The sequence below is a fragment of the Odocoileus virginianus genome, chromosome 14 (genome assembly GCF_023699985.2).
Source record: "Odocoileus virginianus isolate 20LAN1187 ecotype Illinois chromosome 14, Ovbor_1.2, whole genome shotgun sequence".
Lineage (NCBI taxonomy): Eukaryota > Metazoa > Chordata > Mammalia > Artiodactyla > Cervidae > Odocoileus > Odocoileus virginianus.
This window is the reverse complement of record NC_069687.1, coordinates 54,332,695-54,354,451: the sequence shown is the minus strand read 5'-3', so window position 1 is coordinate 54,354,451 and position 21,757 is coordinate 54,332,695. Positions and strand designations below refer to the sequence as shown.

Below are 21,757 nucleotides of genomic sequence, written 5' to 3'. Positions count from 1 at the left end.
AAGTGAAGAAAAAGAAGCCAAGTTGTCTTCCCTCAGTAGCTGGTCTATAAACAGAAATCTCTATGCAGCTGAACCATTTAGTTTTCCTTATGTTCTGTGATCAAAATGCTGAATTACCACAGATTGCAGAGTGCAGATTTCTACCAGAAAAAAAAATTGTTTCTATTTTTATATTGCTAATTTTTTTTTCACTATTAAACTTTATTTCAAGTTGCAATTCAGTGCTTGGAGACAGTTTTTAAAATCAGTGCAGAAGATACACATCTAGCAGTTTCACAGCCTTTGACAGAAATGTTCACAAATTCCTTCTGTAAGGTAAGCTCTCATCCTTTTCTCATTAGTATGGGATTATCTAAATGTGACTACAATATTATGTTGGATTGTTAATATTTGAGGGGCCAGGCTTAGGTAACTAACTTCTTCCTGGGTATAAGATAGTTGGTCCACATGGATGATTTGGGACCTAAAAATGTAACTTTTAATGTGCATTAGATTTTCATATTAGTAACTCTGCTCATCCTCTCACCTTCTTTTATGTTTAATGATATATATTAGTTGACTTCTTAAGTCTTTTGTAGTATTTGGGTGTTTTTAAATTTCTGACATCTGATTGAATGTTCCCCTAAAACGTGAAATACAAATTAAAAATAAAAATCTTAATGTTTAAGAAAAAACTATATAAAAAAGGCATCATCATTTTGAGACAGATTTTTATCAAATTTGGCTGTTAATGGGGCTCTTTAAACAGGCAAAGTTTCTGTGCTCTGTGTGCAAAACCAAGACTGAAATCCAAGGATGCTGCTCCCTGCTCCCTGGGATTGTTTATGTGGTCTCTGGTTTCTGACCTTTGCAGGAAATATGATAAGAATGAAAACTCTTAAGGTTGGTGAGTTTAGGGCCCCAGCAGGACCTCCCATGTGTTTTTTCATTACATTTTGGTGCCACGTGAATCTCTTTTAGTATTCTCACTGGGTATTCGAGCTTCAGTACAGATTGAGGAACTCAGGAGAGGAGCTGAAACATGCAGGATATCTTCAGCCTGGCAGGTACATTGCTGAGAATACCACACAAACTGTTTCTAGAATTCACTGGGAAGAGGTCCTTAGAGTTGCATTGAAAATGGTGATTTGGCAGTGAGCTGCTTCCTCCTTTTATACTTGGAAAAAGGATAACACAGTTACACGTTAATTCATCAAATAGATGAATCCCAATTATCTGAGAAGGTGTAAGGAGATAGTGGCATGTCTCCGTGGTGCTTTTCTTCTCTTCGGCTCGCTCTCCTCTGGGAGCCCTGTTTCAGAGGCTAGGCATGGCAGCGGCAGGGCTGACCTTACTCCAGCATGCAGGAGAGGCTTGTGCTTGAGACAGTGCTTGGGTTTGCTCACTCTTTTTGCTCCTGTCATCACTGACTAGTACTGAAGAGATCAAGACTTTTTTTCTTCCCCGGAAACTCAGATTGATTTTTACCCTCTGTTTGAATAGAGCTCTTTTTTTTTTTTTCTATTTCTGATTGGATTTACTTGTAAAATTTTGTTGCTTACTATTTTAAATATATAGTTTCTTAAAACTGGCTCCATAGTATATCTACATGGGGTTATTTATGGTATCAGTCCTTTCAGAGTCCTATTAACAGGTGTGACTTCATTGTGTAGGTGTCTGTTAGCAGATTATGGCAGAGAAAGTCTAAAACTTGTTTGAAGCAGCAGCGAGACTGTTATAATTAGAGAAATCACTGCTCTTCCAATTGTATTTGGTTGTTATGTTGGACAGTTTATTTTTAGGATACTGCTTTCCTCCCCAATTAACTTCATATACTAAATGGATTCTTTCCTTCTATATAAAGTAGACAACACTTGTCCTCACATTGTGGACTGCTCAAATGTTTTCATGAACATGAGAATTAATTTTCAAAGTTGTGAAACTTTGGCAATTTCATTAAAATCATTCAGAAGGATTTAGAAGACAGAATGGACTATAATCCATTTTTCAATATGCCATTTTTTGACCCCCCCCAAAGTCACTTTTCACACATAAACTACTTCGGCTTGTTAGGAGATCTGAAATGGAAGGAACTCTAAAAGCAAGTACTGCAGGGCAGCAATGCATCTTTGAACTGCACTTACATCCTGAGTAGCTGAACCAGTCCATTTTAAGTAGTGATCTCTACTTATTAATGTTCCTATTTGATTCTGTACTTTTTTTCCCTAATACTTTGCTTAGAAAAAATGATTGATAAAGATTAAAAAAAATAAGCACAACTTACATACCTTATAGTGATTTTGTACCTTTGAAGATTTGTGTATAATTAAAAAAGTGTATTTCCAGTGTTAGAGCTATCAAGTTTATTGCCATTTTACTCAAAGGTAATGGTGAATATATTTTAAATATGATACATAGGTATATTGACTCCAAATTATGCCTTTTTGAAAATTATAAACATTTATGAACTTCAGAGTCAAGTTTAAAAACAACACAATTTAAAAAGAATCTTACCAAACTGAGAAAATACATTATATTCCTATTACCACTCAAGACATTTCTAAATTTTTATTTAGTTTTCATAAGTACTTTGGTTTGAACTTTATTATTGCAAAAGAGGTTTGAGGATGATAGTAGGTGCTAAAAGCAGGAATCTTATACTGTTTTTCATCTTATGAGGAATTTATGACCATTGTTTTTAAAAGTTTAAACAATATGGAATGATATAAAAAAGACTGAAAATCTTACTTCCAAATATTCCTACTGTTAACTTTTCATGTGTACCTTACCATTCTTTGATTTTCAGCCAGCATGTGTATGAATATTTGTGTTTAAATAATAGGATCATATTATAAATGCTTTTTTGGTACCTGTGAATTTGACTTAGTGGGTTTTCTCTTGGAATATTAGCACTGTTTCTGAATTTTCACTAAACAATCCCTTGAACATATTTTTATTACTATTCTTTGTATATTGATTCCATTCTTTATTCATGAAGTAGGATTTCTAGATTTAGTGAAAGCAAGTAAAAACAATTGATTCATAGTTGTTCAGTTTTTTCTAGGAAAATTCCACATATTCATTTTTCTAATAAACGTATGTGAGGGGACTTTTTCCTTATTTCTTGTTAACACTGTTATTTAGATGGTAAATTTCGTGACATGAAATTATAGATGATGTACTAAATAATGGTTAAGTCATTATTGCTGTAACTTATAGTTCTCTGGGATGACTCTATGTAGCTAAATGAAGTACATTGTATTTTATTTAATTTCAGAATGACATTCTGCCTCTCTCAAACTCAGTGCCCGAAGATATGGGAAAAGCTGACCAATTAAAAGATGAAGGTAAATATTTCATAGAAAAATTACTTATTTAGTAAAAGTTTCTGCAGTGGTAGGGAAAGTGACTATGAACTGGTAAGATTCTGGTTTATACTGCCAAGACTGGATTGTCATAAGTCCTCCTGGCACTTGTGAAACAGGAATGAATGTGATAGGGAAGAAGCCTGGAAATACAGAATAGCTTGTGAACGATACAAGTATAGCTTGTTTCAAGAGAAGCAGATCTGTTGTGAGGAAAACTTGCAAAACAAATCACTTAAGGGGTGATTCTTGCACCTGCATTTGCTATGTGTACTCCAGGATCGCAAATTCTTTATGCTAAATAAAAGACATAAAATGGGTTTCAGTATCGTTTTTAAGTTTCCTGTATTTAGTGTTTTTGAGTTCTTTGACATGTGTTAATGTATGTATATGGCACTTAAGGGTTTATTAGCTAGCACATTTGATTACTATGTTATTAAATTTTCTAGTAGTGGCTCTAGAAAGCATGAATGTGAAAGTGTTAGTTGCTCAGTCATGTCTGACTGTTTGTAACCCCATGGATTGTAGCCTGCCAGGCTCCTTTGTCCATGGAATTCTCCAGGCAAGAATGCTGGAGTGGGTTGCCATTTCCTTCTCCAGAGGATTTTCCTGACCCAGGGATTGAACCTGCGTCTCCCACTTTGCAGGCGGGTTCTTAACCATCTGAGCCACGAGGGAAGTTATTGAAGCATGCTTGATTTTTATAAATAAGTCGGCACTGAGAATCTGGGTTCAATTTTTCCATCATGGTCAGTTATGTTAAGCTATAGAGGCAAGCCAGGCAGGCCTATAAGATTTGTAGTAAGGAGCTGTAGGGCAGATCCCTGATCTTCACCAGTGAATGAGCGTCAGAAAAGACCCTGTCCAATGGGCAGAGAGTTATTAGGGAATTTGTAATGTTCAGAAGCTGTACGAAAATGTTTTTATTTTCTGGCCTTTTTTTTTTAGTTCATACTCTGAATAGGACAGTTGAGTTTTTTTAAAAAATCAGTTGGTGTCTAAAAAGTAGATATGAAAAAGAATATGCTTTTCCCATTTTTCAAGCATGGTTCTCTCTATTAGGTCTATAAATTATACTCTATCAGTGTTTTTAATGGCTGCATAGTATTTCATGATACTGTGAGACCATGATTTACACACCTAGATAGATAATTTTTTAATCTTAAGTAACATTGTCTTTGTATCTTTGTCTATATTTACTTTCACTATTGTGTGATTATCTTCTTTGGATTACATTAGAAAGTGCTGTGTTCAGTTTTCAATTTTTTATTTTTCTCTAAGAAATCTTATTACTACAGTGACTTAAAATTTTAGAATTAGGACTTTCATAAATTACCCATAGAATAAAGTAACAGTCAAATCCTCATTCCTGTTTGAATTGCAGTGTTCCCCAAACACTGAGTTTAAACTATCTAGATACAAATGCATTTTGATATATTATTCTAATTGAAGCAATTTAATCTGATTTTTTTTTCTTTCACTTAGACTTTTGTAGTGTGTGAAATCCTCAGCGATGTATAATATTATATGCTTTGCTAAGCATTTTGCTTTTGTAGCTCTCTTGCTCTAGCTCTAGTCCTAAATGGCCAGTTGACGTTTTATTTTTTGTCCTCATATTTACTCCATCTGCATGGCAGAACCCCGGGAGTCTGCATTTCCTCGAGTTTATTTTGATACAATGAATGTTAGTAAGTTGAGGGTGGAAGGAGCTGCGGAGTGAGGCTCATTTACCATGGCACCATGGGTAGACTGAATTACTTAACTGCTTTCACCTCTAACCAAAAGCTCCTATCCTTTGCTTTTCCCTAGGACATGTCACATCTAGGACACATTACCCATAAAGTTAAAGCAGCTGTCATACAGATTTTGCTGTTCTTGTGAAAATAGATGGCTGTGGTAGATGGTCAAGCATAGTTATTCTAGGCTGCGTGTTATACTTACCTGTGTTAATCAAGGTTTCTAGCTAGCTAGTACCTTCCTGGAAGGTTGCTTTCAAATATTTTTGTGTGCTTTGCTTCTGAAAAGCTGCAATAAGATCAGACAAAACCAGTAAGTGTTCATTGCTGTCGTTCCCTGCCTTGTTTCAGAAGTAAAGACATATCTCAAAGGGTTGTCTTGAGGAATAAAGGGGACAGGAGAGCACTGTGTTTAAGTGTGCTGTGCAGTGCCCACTTATAGTTAGCTTCACAAATATCTGTGTCCCGAGTTTTTGTATATTGAATATTTTCTGACTTGAATCTTTTTATCATTAATATCACTATCTGTCTATCTAGACATAGATACATTTTATATCTATACACTTGATGTGGTTTATGGGAAAAGACATACTATAGGTTTTAATACAACCCAAGAGAGGTCATGGATACATGATCCATGTTGGACACAAAGATCCAACAAAAAAGAAAATCCACATAACCCAGAAAATTTAAATCTTTTACATGGAACAAGCTAATCTATTTAAGTACTGAGTAGTTAAAGTACTAATGTAGTAATTTCTTACCCAATCATAAAAACTATGTAATCCTTTTCTCTTCCTTAGAGGCTTTATACTCATTTCTTATGGAAGGTGGGATTTAATTTAATTTTTTGACTTTTAAAGAAAGCGTTAATGAGCTATAATTAACATACCACATGATATACTGTGACATATATTAATTCATTGGTTTCTAGTAGATTAACAGAGTTGTGTAGCCATCACCACAACTATAGAACATTTTTCTCATCCCTAAGAGAAATCATGTAGAAATCACTTTATATCCTTTTAGCGATCATTCTTTATATCCATTTCTGCTTCTTAATTTGCAGTAACTTCTGTATGATTTTAGATGTCTTTTCTTTAATCTTCCTGTTCTCTGCAAATTTACATTCTTCTACATACCATTAAGTATGTAATGATCTGTTAAAAAAAAAAGGCTAATAGGAGAGCTTCTAGTTTAGAGATAACTGGAAGTAGTAATACAGGCTTTTGTTATATAAATCCTTCCCTGTAATTCCAGTGTTTTAAATATTTCCATTTGAGCATTGGTTATTATAAGTGAGCATGCCGCTTTTTTTTTCTGTTTAATGGAATACAGAAGATAGCCACAGAAAAATCCCTTATTTTGCTGACAAGTTGTTAACGTAGCTAAATTGTTACTAGATGTATCTGCAGATACCCTTCCTGAAGCTCAGTATCCTGTGGGCTAGCTGTGGTATCTGAAATGCTGTCTTGCTAGAAATTAATCTCCCATAATCTCCTTTAAAAAAGAATATATCTCTGGAAAGGATAACACATAAAAAATATTATCTGCCAATAACATATTGACACAGTTAGTTTTTCTAGCTTACCTCCACAGCATGTTCGGAGGGCTTGCTCATTAGCAGTTGTATGTTTTGACAGGGCAGGAATGGAGGACCAGGTCCAGACTGAGATAGCGATTGTACTGGGTGGTCCAGCTGGAAGGGGGTTGGGCAGCTCCAAAAGGGAAGAGGGAGATGAAGATAAGGAAAGTGAGAAGAGATTAGATTTTGCCAAGAGATAATCATTACTGTAGCATTTACTCACTTATTGAAGTCTGTTTTTATAAGATAGTCAAACATTAATATTTTTGAATATTAATGTACTTCAAAATCATTCAAACATACTGAGGGCTAAGGAGTATCAGTTCTACAGTACTATATAAAATTTATCCCCAGTGTGACTGAAAAATCATGTTATTGTCCTTCGTATTACTGTAATTTTTTATGATTAAAATTTATCTTAAAATTTATCTTCCATTTTTTCCTGTATATTGCACTTACTGTACCTGTTGATTACTTTGTTTTAGGCAATAATCACATGAAAGAAGAAAATTATGCTGCTGCAGTGGATTGTTACACACAGGCGATAGAATTGGATCCAAATAATGCAGTTTATTATTGTAACAGGTAAACTGGCATGATTGTGGCAGGTTCACAGTTCTTAAACATTTACACTAATAGCTCTGAAGGAGTTTTTTAATAGCTCTGTAAAATTTGTTTTTTTATTTAGAAAACTTTGAAAGTTTAGAAATGTATAAAGTAAACTCATAAACTCATAATCTTACCACTTACAGGCAACTGCTGTTACTAATAACCTTTTGGCATATGTTGTATGGTGTAAGTGTAATCAATTTCAGGTTCATCTTTTATTTACTGGGCATATCACAAACATGTCCTTAGTTTATTTAAATCCTTCGTAAACATTATTTAAATAGATATGAATTAGTCGGCTGTTACTTCCTAATCTTTTTTATATTTCCAGTACCTTTCATTGTGGCTGGCAAACAAACAGGACTGTTTTTTGATAAATGGATGAATGTACCTTACTTTGCTTAACTCTTGACCTACTGATGGACATTGAAATTGTCCATTTTTTCCCAATACTATACAGCTGCAATGAACATCTTTATTTCTAAAATTATTTTCTGGACTTAAGATTTTCTAGACTCTGGATCTATCCTTGGAAATATACTTGGTTGGTCTAATGATATATAAAAGTATGGAAAATGTTAAAAAATTTGCTGATGCTAATTTCAAAATTATTTCAGCTTCTTTGAAAATATTTGAAAATTCTTTTCCACCCCTAGGATATATGAATGTGTCTGTTTTTATCACACCCTTATGAACACTGTGTATTTGAATTAGTATTTATTATTATTAACATAATAATACTCTTGTTTTAAGAGTGTTATTACTTATATTTAGTTACTGGTGAGGTTGGACATTTTTCAAATATTAGCCATTTGTGGGTTTCCCCCCCCCTCTAAATTATCTATTTGTATCTGTGGCAGGCCTCACGCTGTTTGACCTCAGATTTGTTTCTTTCCTCCCCTGTTCTTTCCTTTTCCATGAGGGTTTCACCACTGTGGTCTGCATTTCCTAGGACCCTCTCACACCTGGGTTTTGTCTGTGTTCAGTCAGCCATGCGAGGCACGGCAGGAAATGGAGGGCAGAAGGAAGGGAGAAGTTGGGTATTTCTTGCCCTCTTTTTCCATCAGGGTATTCATCCATCAGAGGCTGCTTCTCTTCCTTGTCTCCAGCTCCCACCTAAGATATCTGCCATGGCCCCAGCTTATACCAGCTGACATTGGGTTCTGGACTGTGCACTCTGTTCTGTCTTAGGGATGGTAGTGGCTTCCTGCTGTTGCTAATCTCTGGATTCCTGCACAACACCCTGTTAGGTATCTCAGCTCTTCTATTAGCTATGTAATGAATTCTCTGCACTAAATTATTCTGTTTTAGATATTAAAATTCCAGTAGAACATTCTGCAGTGATGGAAATGTTCTGTATCTGCATTGTCCAGTAGAGTAGCTACCGAGTACAGTAGCTATTGAGCACTGGGAATATGGCTAGTGCGATGGAGAAACTAAAATTTCAATGGTTCATTAATTTAAGATGAGTTTAAATTAATTTAAATTTAAATAGGCATATGTGACTGGTAGTTTGTGTTATGTAGTCTGGGCTTCCCTGGTGGCTCAGATGGTAAAAGAATCTGCCAGCAATGCAGGAGAACCAGATTTGAACCCTGCATTTAATTCAGATGACTATTATATCTACTGCTGTGGGCAAGAATCCTTTAAGAAATGGAGTAGCCCTCACAGTCAAAAAAAGAGTCCAAAATGCAGTACTTGGGTACAATCTGAAAAACAACAGAATGATCATGGTTCATTTCCAAGGCAAACCATTCAACATCAAAGTAATCCAAGTCTATGACCCAACCACTAAAGCTGAAGAAGCTGAACAGTTCTGTGAAGACTGACAAGACCTTATAGAAATAACACCTCCCACCCCCCGCCAAAAAAAAAAGATGTCCTTTCATCATAGGGGGCTGGGGTGCAAAAGTAAGAAGTCAATAGATACTTGGAATACTAGGCAGTTTTGGCCTTGGAGTACAAAATGAAGCAGAGCAAAGGCTAACAGAATTTTGCCAAGAGAACACACTGGTCATAGCAAACACCCTCTTCCAAAAACACAAGAGACAACTCTACACATAGTCAATACCAAATGGCCAATACCAAAATCAGATTGATTATAAATATTTGTAGCTGAAGATGGAGAAGCTCTATACAGTCAGCCAAAACAAGACCTGGAGCTGGCTGTGGCTCAGTTCATGAGCTCCTTGTTGTGAAATTCAGACTTAAATTGAAGATAGTAGGGAAAACCACTAGGCCTTTCAGGTATGACCTAAATCAAATCCCTTATGATTATACAGTGGAGGTGACAAATAGATTCAGGGGATTATATCTGATAGACAGAGTGCCTAAAGAACTATGAACGGAGGTTCATAACATTGTTTAGGAGGCGGTGACCAAAACCATCCATAAGAAGAAGAAATGCAAGAAGGCAAAGTGGCCGTCTGAGGAGGCCTTACAAATAGCTGAAAAAAGAAGTGAAAGGCAAAGGAGAAAGGGAAAGATATACCCAACTGAAAGCAGAGTTCTCAGAGAATAGCAAGGAGAGATCAGAAAGCCTTCTTAAGCTAACAATGCAAAGAAATAGAGGAAAGCAATAGAATGAGAAAGACTCAAGATCTATTCAAGAAAACTAGAGATACCAAGGGAACATTTCATGCAAAGATGGGCACAATAAAGGACAGAAATGGTAACGACCTAACAGAAGCAGAAGATATTAAGAAGATGTGGCAAGAATACACAAAAGAACTATACTAAAAAGTTCTTAATGACCCAGATAACCACGATGATGTGGTCACTCACCTAGAACCAGTCATCCTGGAGTGTGAAGTCAAGTGGGCCTTAGCAAGCATTACTATGAACAAAGCTAGTAGAGGTGATGGAATTCCAGTTGAGCTATTTCAAATCCTAAAAGATGATGCTGTGAAAGTGTTGCACTCAGTATACCAGCAAATTTGGAACACTCAGCAGTGGCCACAGGACTGGAAAAGGTCAGTTTTCATTCCAATCCCAAAGAAGGGCAACTCCAAAGAATGTTCAAACTACTGCACAGTTGCACTTATTTCACATGCTGGCAAGGTTATGCTCAAAATCCTATAAGCTAGGCTTCAGCAGTATATAAACTAAGAGCTTCCAGATATATAAGCTGGATTTAGAAAAGGCAGAGGAACCAGAGATCAAATTGCCAACATCACTTGGAACAGAAAAAGCAAGGGAATTCCAGAAAAACATCTGCTTCATTCATACACTAAAGCTTTTGCGTGAATCACAGCAAACTGTGGAAAATTCTTCAAGGGATGGGAATACCAGACCACCTTCCTTGTCTCCTGAGAAACCTGTATGCAGGTCAAGAAGCAGCAGTTAGAACCGGACATGAAACAACAGACTGGTTCAAAACTGGGAAATGACTACGTCAAGGTTGTATATTGTCACCCTGCTTATTTAACTTATATGTAGAGTACATCATGCGAAAAGCCAGGCTGGATGAATTATAGGCTGGGATCAAGATTGCTGGGAGAAATATCAATAACCTCAGATATGCAGATGACACCACTCTAATGGCAGAAAGTGAAGAGGAACTAGAGAGTCTCTTGATGAGGGTAAAAGAGGAGTGTGAAAAAGCTGGCTTAAAACTCAACATTCAAAAAATTAAGATCATGGCATCTGGTCCCATCACTTCATGGCAAATAGATGGGGAAAAAGTGAAAACAGTGGCAAATTTTATTTTCTTGGGCTCCAAAATCATTGCAGATGGTGACTGTAGCCATAAAATTAAAGAACGCTTGCACCTTGGAAGAAAAACTATGACAAAGCTAGACAGTGTGTTAAAATGCAGAGATATCACTTTGCCGACAAAGGTCCGATAATCAAAGCAACTACTTGTTTTTCCAGTAGTCATGTACAGATGTGAGAATTGGAGTATAAAGAAGGCTAACACCAAAGAATTGATGCTTTCCAATTGTGGTGCTGGAGAATACTCTTGGGAGTCCCTTGGACAGCAACAAGATCAAGCCATTCAATCCTAAAGGAAATCAACCCCAAATATTCATTGGAAGGACTGATGCTGAAGCTGAAGCTCCAGTATTTTGGCCACATGATGGGAAGAGCTGACTCATTGGATAGGACCTTGATGCTGGGAAAGATTGGAGGCAAAAGGAGGAGGCAGCAGATGGTTAGATAGCATCACCGACTTAACAGTCGTGAATTTGAGCAAACTTTGGAACATAGTGGAAGTTAGGGAAGCCTGACATGCCGTGGTCCTGGGGTCGCAGTCTGACAGAGCCTGGTGACTGAACAGCAGCCACACTGTGACTTCTGGCTGCCGTATTGGACACTGAGCTGTGTATTAGGGCTAAAACCTCTTTATCATAATTGCACAGCCTATTGTTTGCCTTTTAATGTTTTTCACATGTGAACGTTTTAAATATTTATATAGACATATTTGTTTTTCTTTTCTTTTGAATTCTATTACAGTGTTTTTAGGCTGACAACTCTGTTTACAGACTTGGCAGATAACTTCTAGTTTCTTATTTTTCCTTTACATTTAAATTTTATCATGCCAAGTCTATTTTGGTCACTGGTATAACCATTTGAATCAATTTGAAGCTTTTCATGACTGAGATTTATAAAAATTACCTTTTATTATTTAAGTACTTGGACTTGAAAGCAATCTTTATGTTAATTTGGCCCAATCTTTCATTGAGTTTTTTTTTTTTTTAAGTCATACTTAGTGTATTCTTACTCTTCTGAGATATCTGTTCTCCCCCACCTTTTCTCTTGTGGTTATTTCTGTTAGAAAATTCTTCCTTGCTGATGCTGATTTCGTTTTCCCTGTAGCTTCTGTAGCTTCTCTCAATTGACTTATTTTTATTCTAATGGCAGTTACAGAATAACTGTGATTCTTCTTTTTCATGACAGTACCCTTACATTTTTTAACTTTGTTACTATGCTCATTTGAGTTCTTTTCTCGACATCAAATGTTCATGGCTTCTTCAATTTTACCTCACATAGTTCAGCTTTAAATCTTGCACTTTTGCTCTAAACTTCTCCGGTTTACCTGTATCTATTACTCTGTACTTCCCAGAAGTTAACATATCCAGCATTGGCTTGACTTAAACAGTCTTCTAGGGTTCTCATTTAATCTACTTCCAGGTGATAGTTATATATTAGTGTTTTGTAGCATTCTTTATTAAATTTATCTTTTGCTTTTGGCTTATTGAATCCTGTCCTCCTTTTTCACACACTCTGTCCTGCCACTCAGTTGTATATTCGTTTGACAGGTTCTTGCCCAACACATGCTGTGCATCGGTGTTGTCTCAGGAGATAAAGTTGGTTGTTTGGACTCAAATACAGGATCTTATATTTTATCCCTATCGAATTTTATCTCATTCTAGTCTTCTATTTATATGTTCCTTAATTGTTTGGGATAATTTGTAATGTATCTGCTTTTGGTCCTAGCTTCATGTCATCCGCAGACTTGAGAAGAGCACCATATATTACATTGCATGAGTTACAGAGCCAGCTAGGGGAGCAGTCGTGGGGAAGTAGTTAAGAATAGGGGTTCTGACTCACACTCTTTGAATTCTACTTTCTGGCTCTTCCACTTACATATATGTGACCTTGAGCAAATTACCCTAACATCTTAGTTGCCCCATTGGTAGAATTGTGGATAATAGTATTTATCTTATCACATTGTTGTAGAGATTAAATAGTTAGTACATATGAACTGGTAGAATAGTGTCTAGTAAAGACTGTTGTACACAGCAATAGCTATTATCATTGTTGTTTATGTAATCTGGGGGTTTGCTTTAATCAGAATATGAAGAGAGAGCCAAATTTATCGGGATCCAAATATGTTGTCAGTTATTTTTCTCTGAGTCACCAGTCTGGTAGTAATCCTGTTAAAATAGAAAAGAAATTATGTTAGTCTTATAGGACTTGTTCTGAATTAATCTAGTGTTGTTGTTTTTTTTTCCCATTTTTTGGGGATCTCAAACATTTTTAGTGAAAATTTATGAAATTGAAAGTTTACAGTGAATATGCATATGTCCACACCAAGATTTTGCCACTAATATTTTAGTTTACTTGCTGTATCCCATTTATTCATTTATTTGTGCCTCTCTTATTTTTGATGCATTTCAAGGTAAACTGCAGCTATTGGTATACTTTCCCCTTAAATATTTTATATGCATATCATTAACTAGAGTTCAGGATTTTACATTCTTTTCTTTTGAGGTAAAATTTACATGCAATAAAAAGCACAAATCTTAACTATATGTTCACTGAGTATTGACAAGTGCATACACCTATGTAACTCAACACCCCTGTCATTATAGTGAAAATTACCCCAAGCCCAGGAAGTTCCACCTACCCTTCAGAGTCAGGTACCTAAAATACTCATTGGAGAAAACTATTTTTTTTCCATAGATAATATTTGTCTCTGTTAGAATCTCATAAAAAAAGGAACCATACCATACATACCCTTTTGTATGAGACCTCTTTTGATCAACATAGTGATTTTGGCATTCAGTCTCATTGTTGCGTGGTTCTTTCTTTTTAACTACTGAGTATTGATTCTTTGAATGCATCACAGGTTGTCTAGGCATTTTCCTTTTCACAGGCACCTGGGCCACCTTTAATCGTTGTTGGTGGTTTTGTATTGTCCAACATTTATAGTTGTTACCTTTGGGAGAGTTGGATCCATAAGGAATTTCATCTGGCCATACTGAAAGCCTACATTTTCTCTCTCCACAAAAAAAATTGCTTTACTGACCTGTTCTAATAATTCAGGTCAGAAAAATAGAAAATCCAAATAATTTGTGGAGAATTAATTCCCCAAACTCTACTTTGATGTTTGAATTTTATCCTTTGTAGTCAGATGACTGGACAAGTTTTCATTTAGCATATGAAATCTTCAAATAAATACATTTAATACTGTCACAGAACATTATGACCAGATATAAATGTTAACATAAAATAGATTATTTATAGAGCTCAGTAAGGCATGTACTCTTAACCATAAATATGGTGAATTGGAGGCAAAATAAAGAATTTATTTTTAATGAGATTATCATTTATTAATAGTCATTATGTCCACTAGTTCTGTAATAGGAGAAATTCTTGACAATTCCTATCTTGCATTTCATTTAATTATTGTTAAATTGAAATGAATAATTATGCTCCTATTTTGCATTTGAGTAGTATCTTCTTCCTTGAGAAACTCAGTAATAGTGTATGAAATTTAACATTAAATAATTAGAAAACTTTATTTGTATTTTATTAGAAATGTGAAAGCTTTAGGATTTTTTTAGACTCTGGTGGCTATAAATATCTCAGTAGCCTGTAGTCTTGCCAACTACTCCTTGCCATTTTTCTCAGCCAGCTGACTGCCAAAAGTTGGAAGCTCAGAATAGCAGATCTAAATCTTTCTTTTGATCTTCATTTTCACAGTTCATTATTAATCAAAATATTGTTTACATGTTAAACTTGCTAGGATGAACCAAAGTTTACTTTTTATAAAAATGATTTTTTTATATGTTTGAAAACAATCATTTGGTATATTTCTTAAGCATGTCTTTGTTTTCTAGACTTAATTGTCTATTTGGGGCCTTTTAGGATTCTAATGATGCTTAAGGCTCGGCTTGGATACCAGGAAAACATGAGTCCTTTCTTGAAAACTCATGATTTAGTTTTACTTTTTTTGTCTATGTTCCTAGCACTTACCATGATGTATAACACTTACACAGGTTTATCATATATGTTCCGCCTTGTAATTATACGCATGCATGCATGTTCAGTCGCTTCGGTTGTGTCCACCTCTTTGCGATTCTGTGGACTGTAGCCCACAAGGCTCCTCTGTCCATGGGATTCTCCAGGCAAGAATACTGGCATGGGTTGCCGTGCCCTCCTCCAGAGGATTTTCCCAACCCAGGGGTTGAACTAGCATCTCCTGTGTCTCCTGCATTGCAGGCGAATTCTTTACCACTGAGCCACCAGGGAAGCCCCAATTATGTGCATACTTGTTTACTTCAGCTGAGGGGCAGATATTCTATCTATTCATATTCCCTATAGTACTCAGCATTGTACCTCACAGAGTTTAGCCAGTTTTTGTCAGATGCATGGAAGACTGTAGAAGAAATATAAGGAATTTCCAGTAATGTTGAAGTGACCAGACACTTAGATTAACACTTGTATACATAAAACAGCAAATGATTTACAGGTCTAAAACATTTCCAAGTACTTTATAATATGAAATGGTATTTCATATGAAACTGGCTAGTTTTTTGTTTTCTATCCCTGAAGAGTACAGATCTTTCTCAGCTTGTGATGTTACATCCCAATAAACTTGGAAATGTCGTTAAGTTGAAGATGCATTTAATACACCTAATTTACTGACCCATTTTAGCCTGGTCTACCTTAAACATGCTCAGAACACTTATATCAGTCTCACAGTTGGGTAGAATCATCTAACACAAAGCCTATTTTATAGTAAAAGTGTTGAATGTCTTGTGTAATTTATTGAATACTGTACTGAAAGTGAAAAGCAGAATGGTTGCATGGGTACAGAATGGTTCTAAGTTTATCAGCTGTTTACTCTCATGATCACAGGGTTGACTGGGAGCTGAAGCTCCCTGTCACTACCCAGGGTCACGACGGAGTTTCATATCACATATCACTAGCCCAGGAAAGGATCAAAATTCAAAATTTGAAGTATGGTTTCTACTGTGTGGGTACTGCTTTTGCCGCACTGTAAAGTCAAAAATTGTAAGTTAAATCATTGTAAATCAGGGCCATCTGTATTCTTACAGGTCTTTTCATTTGTACAGCCTCATGGCTGAGTACATTACCTTACCCAGAGTCGTGTCATGTTTTGGGGATGGATACATGGTTGAATGACTGAAGCAATAAATGAAATTAAAATATTGGAAAAGAGAGCATGATGGAAAAAAGTCATCGGGAAGGACTGTCACGTGATAGGAATTTGAGTTGAAGGTGGATTTGATGGACAGGTAGAACAATGGTAAACAGAGGAGAGGGAAATGTATTTTATGTTGGAGAGCATGGTTTAACAGGAAAATTAGAAAGCATCAGGTTGTTGTACCGAGGAATGCTTAGAGACTGCATGAGCTCCCAGAAAGATGGAAACGGAGACCACATTGTTCCACATTTTGTTTTCTTCCACCTCCATAAGCAGCATGTAGTCATTAGGTTCTCTGGGGCTTGGAATTAAAAATATCAGGAAAGAGAAGGAGCGTGATGGAGAAAATTTATCTGGAAGGCCTCTCACTTGATGGGAATTTGAGTTAAGGTGGATTTGATGGTTTGTTGAACTTGGAGTTGAATCTCAGTTAAGCCACTAACTAGCTGTGTGACCTTGGGTAGCCTTACTAAACCGTTTTGAGCCTCAATATCCTCACTTGTAAAGTAGAGGTAATACTAACCATTTCATAGAGTAGTTGTGAGGAGTAATGATACGTATGTGTGTGTGTGTATATATATAGTTATAGTTCTAGGTTTTCAATATTTGTTTTTTTCAAAAACTGTAATTCCTAACTGTAAGAATAGGTTTTGCTATAACATATATGTATATATATAATATACAGTATGTGAAATGTTAGATACCTGTAAATTTTTTTCTGCCTGTTTTTTCCTATAAAAATCACAAGTTATATTCATGCTCTTGCTCTAACAAGGTAATGAAAGTGAGGGTGTCTGAAAACATGAGGACGCCAGCTGCTTTGTTCTGTTGGAGTTTCTTTAGTTATGCCCTGATAATCAGACAGCAGGGCCAGAGAGAGCAGACCACATTGTTATTCAGTTCAGACACTGATGTGTTTGGCTGCATCTCAGAAGAGTCAAATATAGCCTGATTTCTGTTTCCTTTCCTAGTTGCAGATTCAGATGCTTCTCCTCTTTCTTTTGTGAACTGCACAAATCTTTCATCTCAGCTTGCAGTTTGTGATCTAAAGCTCAAGCTATCAGGATTGAAATACAGTCACACTCATTCTTTCTGCCCACTCTTTCTTTCTGGGTCTGATTCTCTGTGCTTTATTCCCTGATACCAGTATCTGAAGGTAAGTATCAGGGAATCTTCCTCTTTGTTTTCTTTCTCTCTTTTTTTTTTCATTTATTAGTGGGAGGTTAATTACTTTACAATATTGTAGTGGTTTTTGCCATACATTGACATGAATCAGCCATGGATTTACTTGTGTTCCCCATCCTGAACCCCCCTCCCATCTCCCTCTGCATCCCATCCCTCTGGGTCTTCCCAGTGCACCAGCCCTGAACACTTGTCTCATGCATCCAACCTGGACTGGCGATCTGTTTCACACTTGATAATATACATGTTTCAATGCTGTTGTCTCAGATCATCCCACCCTCGCCTTCTCCCATACCTCTTTGTTTTTTTTTATCATACACCTCCCAAGTAGCTCATTTGCTCCTTCCTTCATTTGCATCCAGATTCTTAACTTTGGCTAAACTAGTACACTAGTAACTGCAGTTGGCTTCCCATTTCCATTCTCTACTCCAGTCTTCTGCCAAAAGGATTGTTCTAAAATATGAAATTAATCATCCACCTCTTGCTTTGTGTTCACTAGTTCCAGATTACCAACATGATCAAATTTGAGCTTCTCTGAATGACGCTTCAGATGTTTTATAGTATAGGCTCTCTCTTTTCTTTTAACTTTATTATCCTCACTTTTCTTACCCAATCCTTCTTTACTCTCTATGCACATGTAATGTGAAATTTACTGACTTCCTAAAAATGCCATCTTGGGATATTTCTTCATGCTTTTATGTGCTCTTCCTTGCAGAGAATACTTCCCACCTTATCTAATTGGTCAAATGCTACTCATCCTTCAAGACCCTGTTAGATGTTGCATATCTAGGGAAGACTTTTCTTAATTTCTTCTCTCCTCAACCTCTCCTTCTCTGCCATGGCCTATGGAGTGGTGCTGTCCAATATGGTAGCTCCAAGCCACATATGGCTATTCAAATATAAATTAATTACAATTAGTAAAATAAAATATTCAGTTCCTTAATTGCACAACATATTCAGATGTTCTTTAGACATACATGGCTAGGGATTTCTGTATTGGGCAGCACTTGTCAATTACAGAAAGTTCTATTGGACAGAAAGAAGTTCTGTTAATCATACCTTACTGTATAGGGTTAATCGTACCTTACTCTTTATTACCTCTTCCTTTGATATTTCCATTGTTGCACTTACCATATTGTTTATTTATTTACTTATCCATTTCCCTATTAGAGAGTGAATGTTTAGAGGGCAAAGATATATCCTCTTCAGTTCTGTATATTTGCTTTTGAGCTGTGTTAACATATTGTAGGTATTCAACAAAATTTTGAGTTGAATTGATTCAGTGAATTTTAGAAGGCAGAATTGCCTCTAGTTGAAGACTTCTAATGGTGAGACAGTGACACGGCAGCATATTGCATATATATATTTGTAAATAATACTTATTATATATACTGTTTTTATTTATGTTTATTAGTTTAGGTAAATGAATTTAAACCAATTTAAACTTACTTCTAATTAATGAACATCTATATATGTTTACCCTGGAGATAACAGTAGCTAATGTTTTGCCATGTTTGCTTCCTCTCTCTCTCTTTTTTTCTCTATAGATGTATATATACATACAGAAATTTCTTGCTGATCCTAAATTCTTCAGTTGTATTACAAAGAATAAGATATACTCTGTATAACTATCATGTCATTCACATGTAAGAAAATTAGCATTAATATTGAGATTTCTTCAGTTGTTCCCCAAACACCATCTACAGTTATGTTTTTGATTCAGAATCCAATCAAGAATCATGCATTGCTTTTTTTTTAAATATCACTTCAGTTTCTTTTAATCTGGAAAGTATCCCTGTCTTTTTTGATTATGTTTCATGACAGATTTTTTCAAAGAGTTAAGCCAGTGATCTTACAGAATGTATCATGTTCTCAATATGTGTGATTGCTTCCTCATGATTAAATTTAGGTCACATTTTGACATAAAGCCTACATAAATAATTATGTATACTATTCATTACATTATATTAAGAGACCCATAATTTCAAACAGTCCTGTTGATAGTGATTCTGAGTTTGATATCTTAAGGTGGTGACTACAATGCCTTTCTATTACTCTTCTTTTTTTTTTTTTAATTTTGACTGTGCCAGGTCTTAGTTGTGACATGTGGGATCTAGTTCCTTGACCAGGGATCGAATGTGGGTCCTCTGCATTGGAAGTGCAGAGTCTTAGCCACTTGCCTACCAGGGAAGTCCCTCTATTACTCTTTTATAATTAAAGATATGGGGTGCTTCCTCAAGATAGCTGAGTACGAAGATGCTGAACTCACCTCCTCCCAGTGGCATATGAAAATTAGAACTACTAACAGAGTGAATATATAAGAGGATGACCTGAACATTAGCAGAAAAGATATAAAGTAAAGATATAAAGAAGGAGGGGTGGAAATGTGATATAGGCACAATCCTAGGTCAATGACCCACATGCAGGAAAGATACTGTAATTGCAGAGACCCTCCCCAAGGAGTGAGGGGTCCAAGCCCCACCTTGGGCTCCCCAGCCCAGAGGTCCTGCACAAGCTAGGTGAGTCACCAGAAAGTCTGGCTTTGAAAACTAGCAGGGATTATATTCAGGAGAGCCAGAGCACTCCAGGAAAGAGAGGCTCTACTTTTAATGGGTGCAGGGAAAATCTAACAGTCTCCAAGTCCCAGTGCAGAGGCAGTTGTTTGAAGGGAGCTGGGTTAGACCCACTTGAACGATCTTGAAGAGCCTCTCAAGAATGAGCTAGGTAGAGATAGAAAATATGAACAGACCAATTACTAGTAATGGAATTGAATCAGTAATTAAAAACAACAACAAAACACTTCCCAACAAACAAAAGCCCAGGACCAGGTGACTTTTCAGGTGAATTGTATAGAATATTTAAAGAACAGTTGACACCTATCCTCAAAAATTTAAAGAGGAAGATATACTTCTAACTTATTTTATGAGGCCAGCATTGCCTTGATACCAAAACCAGACAAACGCACTACAGAGAAAGAAAATTATAGGCCAGTCTCACTGATGATATTAAGCACAGCACAGCACAGCACATCACTGAAGAACATAGATGCAAAAATTCTCAGCAAAATATTAGCTATTTGAATTCAGCAATACATTAAAAGAATCATACATCACAATCAAGTGGGTATCCCAGTGCAATAAGGATGGTTAAATATTTGCAAATCAATCAATGTGATATACCACTGAAGATAAAACTCAGCAAATTAAAGAATAAAAGTCATATGGCCATCTCAACAGATGCAGAAAGAGCTTTTGACAAAATTCAACATCCATTTATGATAAAAGCTTTCAACAAAGTGGGTATAGAGGGAACATACCTCAACATAATTAAGGCCATCTACCTGAACTGCCTCTTGAGAAACCTATATGCAGGTCAGGAAGCAACAGTTAGAACTGGACATGGAACAACAGACTGGTTCCAAGTAGGAAAAGGAGTACGTCAAGGCTGTATATTGTCACCCTGCTTGTTTAACTTATATGCAAAGTACATCATGAGAAACACTGAACTGGAAGAAGCACAAGCTGGAATCAAGATTGCCGGGAGAAATATCAATAATCTCAGATATGCAGATGACACCACCCTTATGGCAGAAAGTGAAGAGGAACTAAAAAGCCTCTTGATGAAAGTGAAAGGGGAGAGTGAAAAAGTTGGCTTAAAGCTCAACATTGAGAAAACTAAGATCATGGCATCTGGTCCCATCACTTCATGGCAAATAGATGGGGAAACAGTGGACACAGTGTCAGACTTTATTTTTGGGGGCTCCAAAATCACTGCAGATGGTGATTGCAGCCCTGAAATTAAAAGACACTTACTCCTTGGAAGGAAAGTTATGACCAATCTAGACAGCATATTAAAAAGCAGAGACATTACTTTGCCAACAAAGGTCCGTCTGGTTAAGGCTATGGTTTTTCCAGTGGTCATGTATGGATCTGAGAGTTGGACTGTGAAGAAAGCTGAGCGCCACAGAATTGATGCTTTTGAACTGTGGTGTTGGAGAAGACTCTTGAGAGTCCCTTGGACTGCAAGGAGATCCAGTCAGTCCATCCTAAAGGAGATCAGTCCTGGTTGTTCATTGGAAGGACTGATGCTGAAGCTGAAACTCCAATACTTTGGCCACCTCATGCGAAGAGTTGACTCATTGGAAAAGACCCTGATGCTGGGAGGGATTGGGGGCAGGAGGAGAAGGGGACAACAGAGCATAAGATGGCTGGATGGCATCACCGATTCAATGGACATGAGTTTGAGTAAACCCTGGGAGTTGGTGATGGACAGGGAAGCCTGGTGTGCTGTGATTCATGGGGTCGCAAAGAGGCGGGCATGACTGAGCACTGAACTGAACTGAACTGAACTGAACTGTGGCAAACCCATAGCCAGCATCATCTTTAGTGGTAAAAAGCTAAAA

At 36.5% G+C, this 21,757-nt stretch overlaps 1 protein-coding gene across 1 annotated transcript in view; it reads left to right on the top strand.

Annotated features, from left to right (window-relative positions):
• Positions 1-21,757, top strand: part of SGTB (small glutamine rich tetratricopeptide repeat co-chaperone beta) — a 48,298-nt gene that overhangs the window by 8,316 nt on the left and 18,225 nt on the right. The window contains exons 3-5 of the mRNA XM_020910367.2: positions 212-315; positions 3,257-3,326; positions 7,151-7,250. Of these exons, the coding sequence (XP_020766026.1) occupies positions 212-315; positions 3,257-3,326; positions 7,151-7,250 (274 nt within the window). The remainder of the gene's footprint in view (positions 1-211; positions 316-3,256; positions 3,327-7,150; positions 7,251-21,757) is intronic.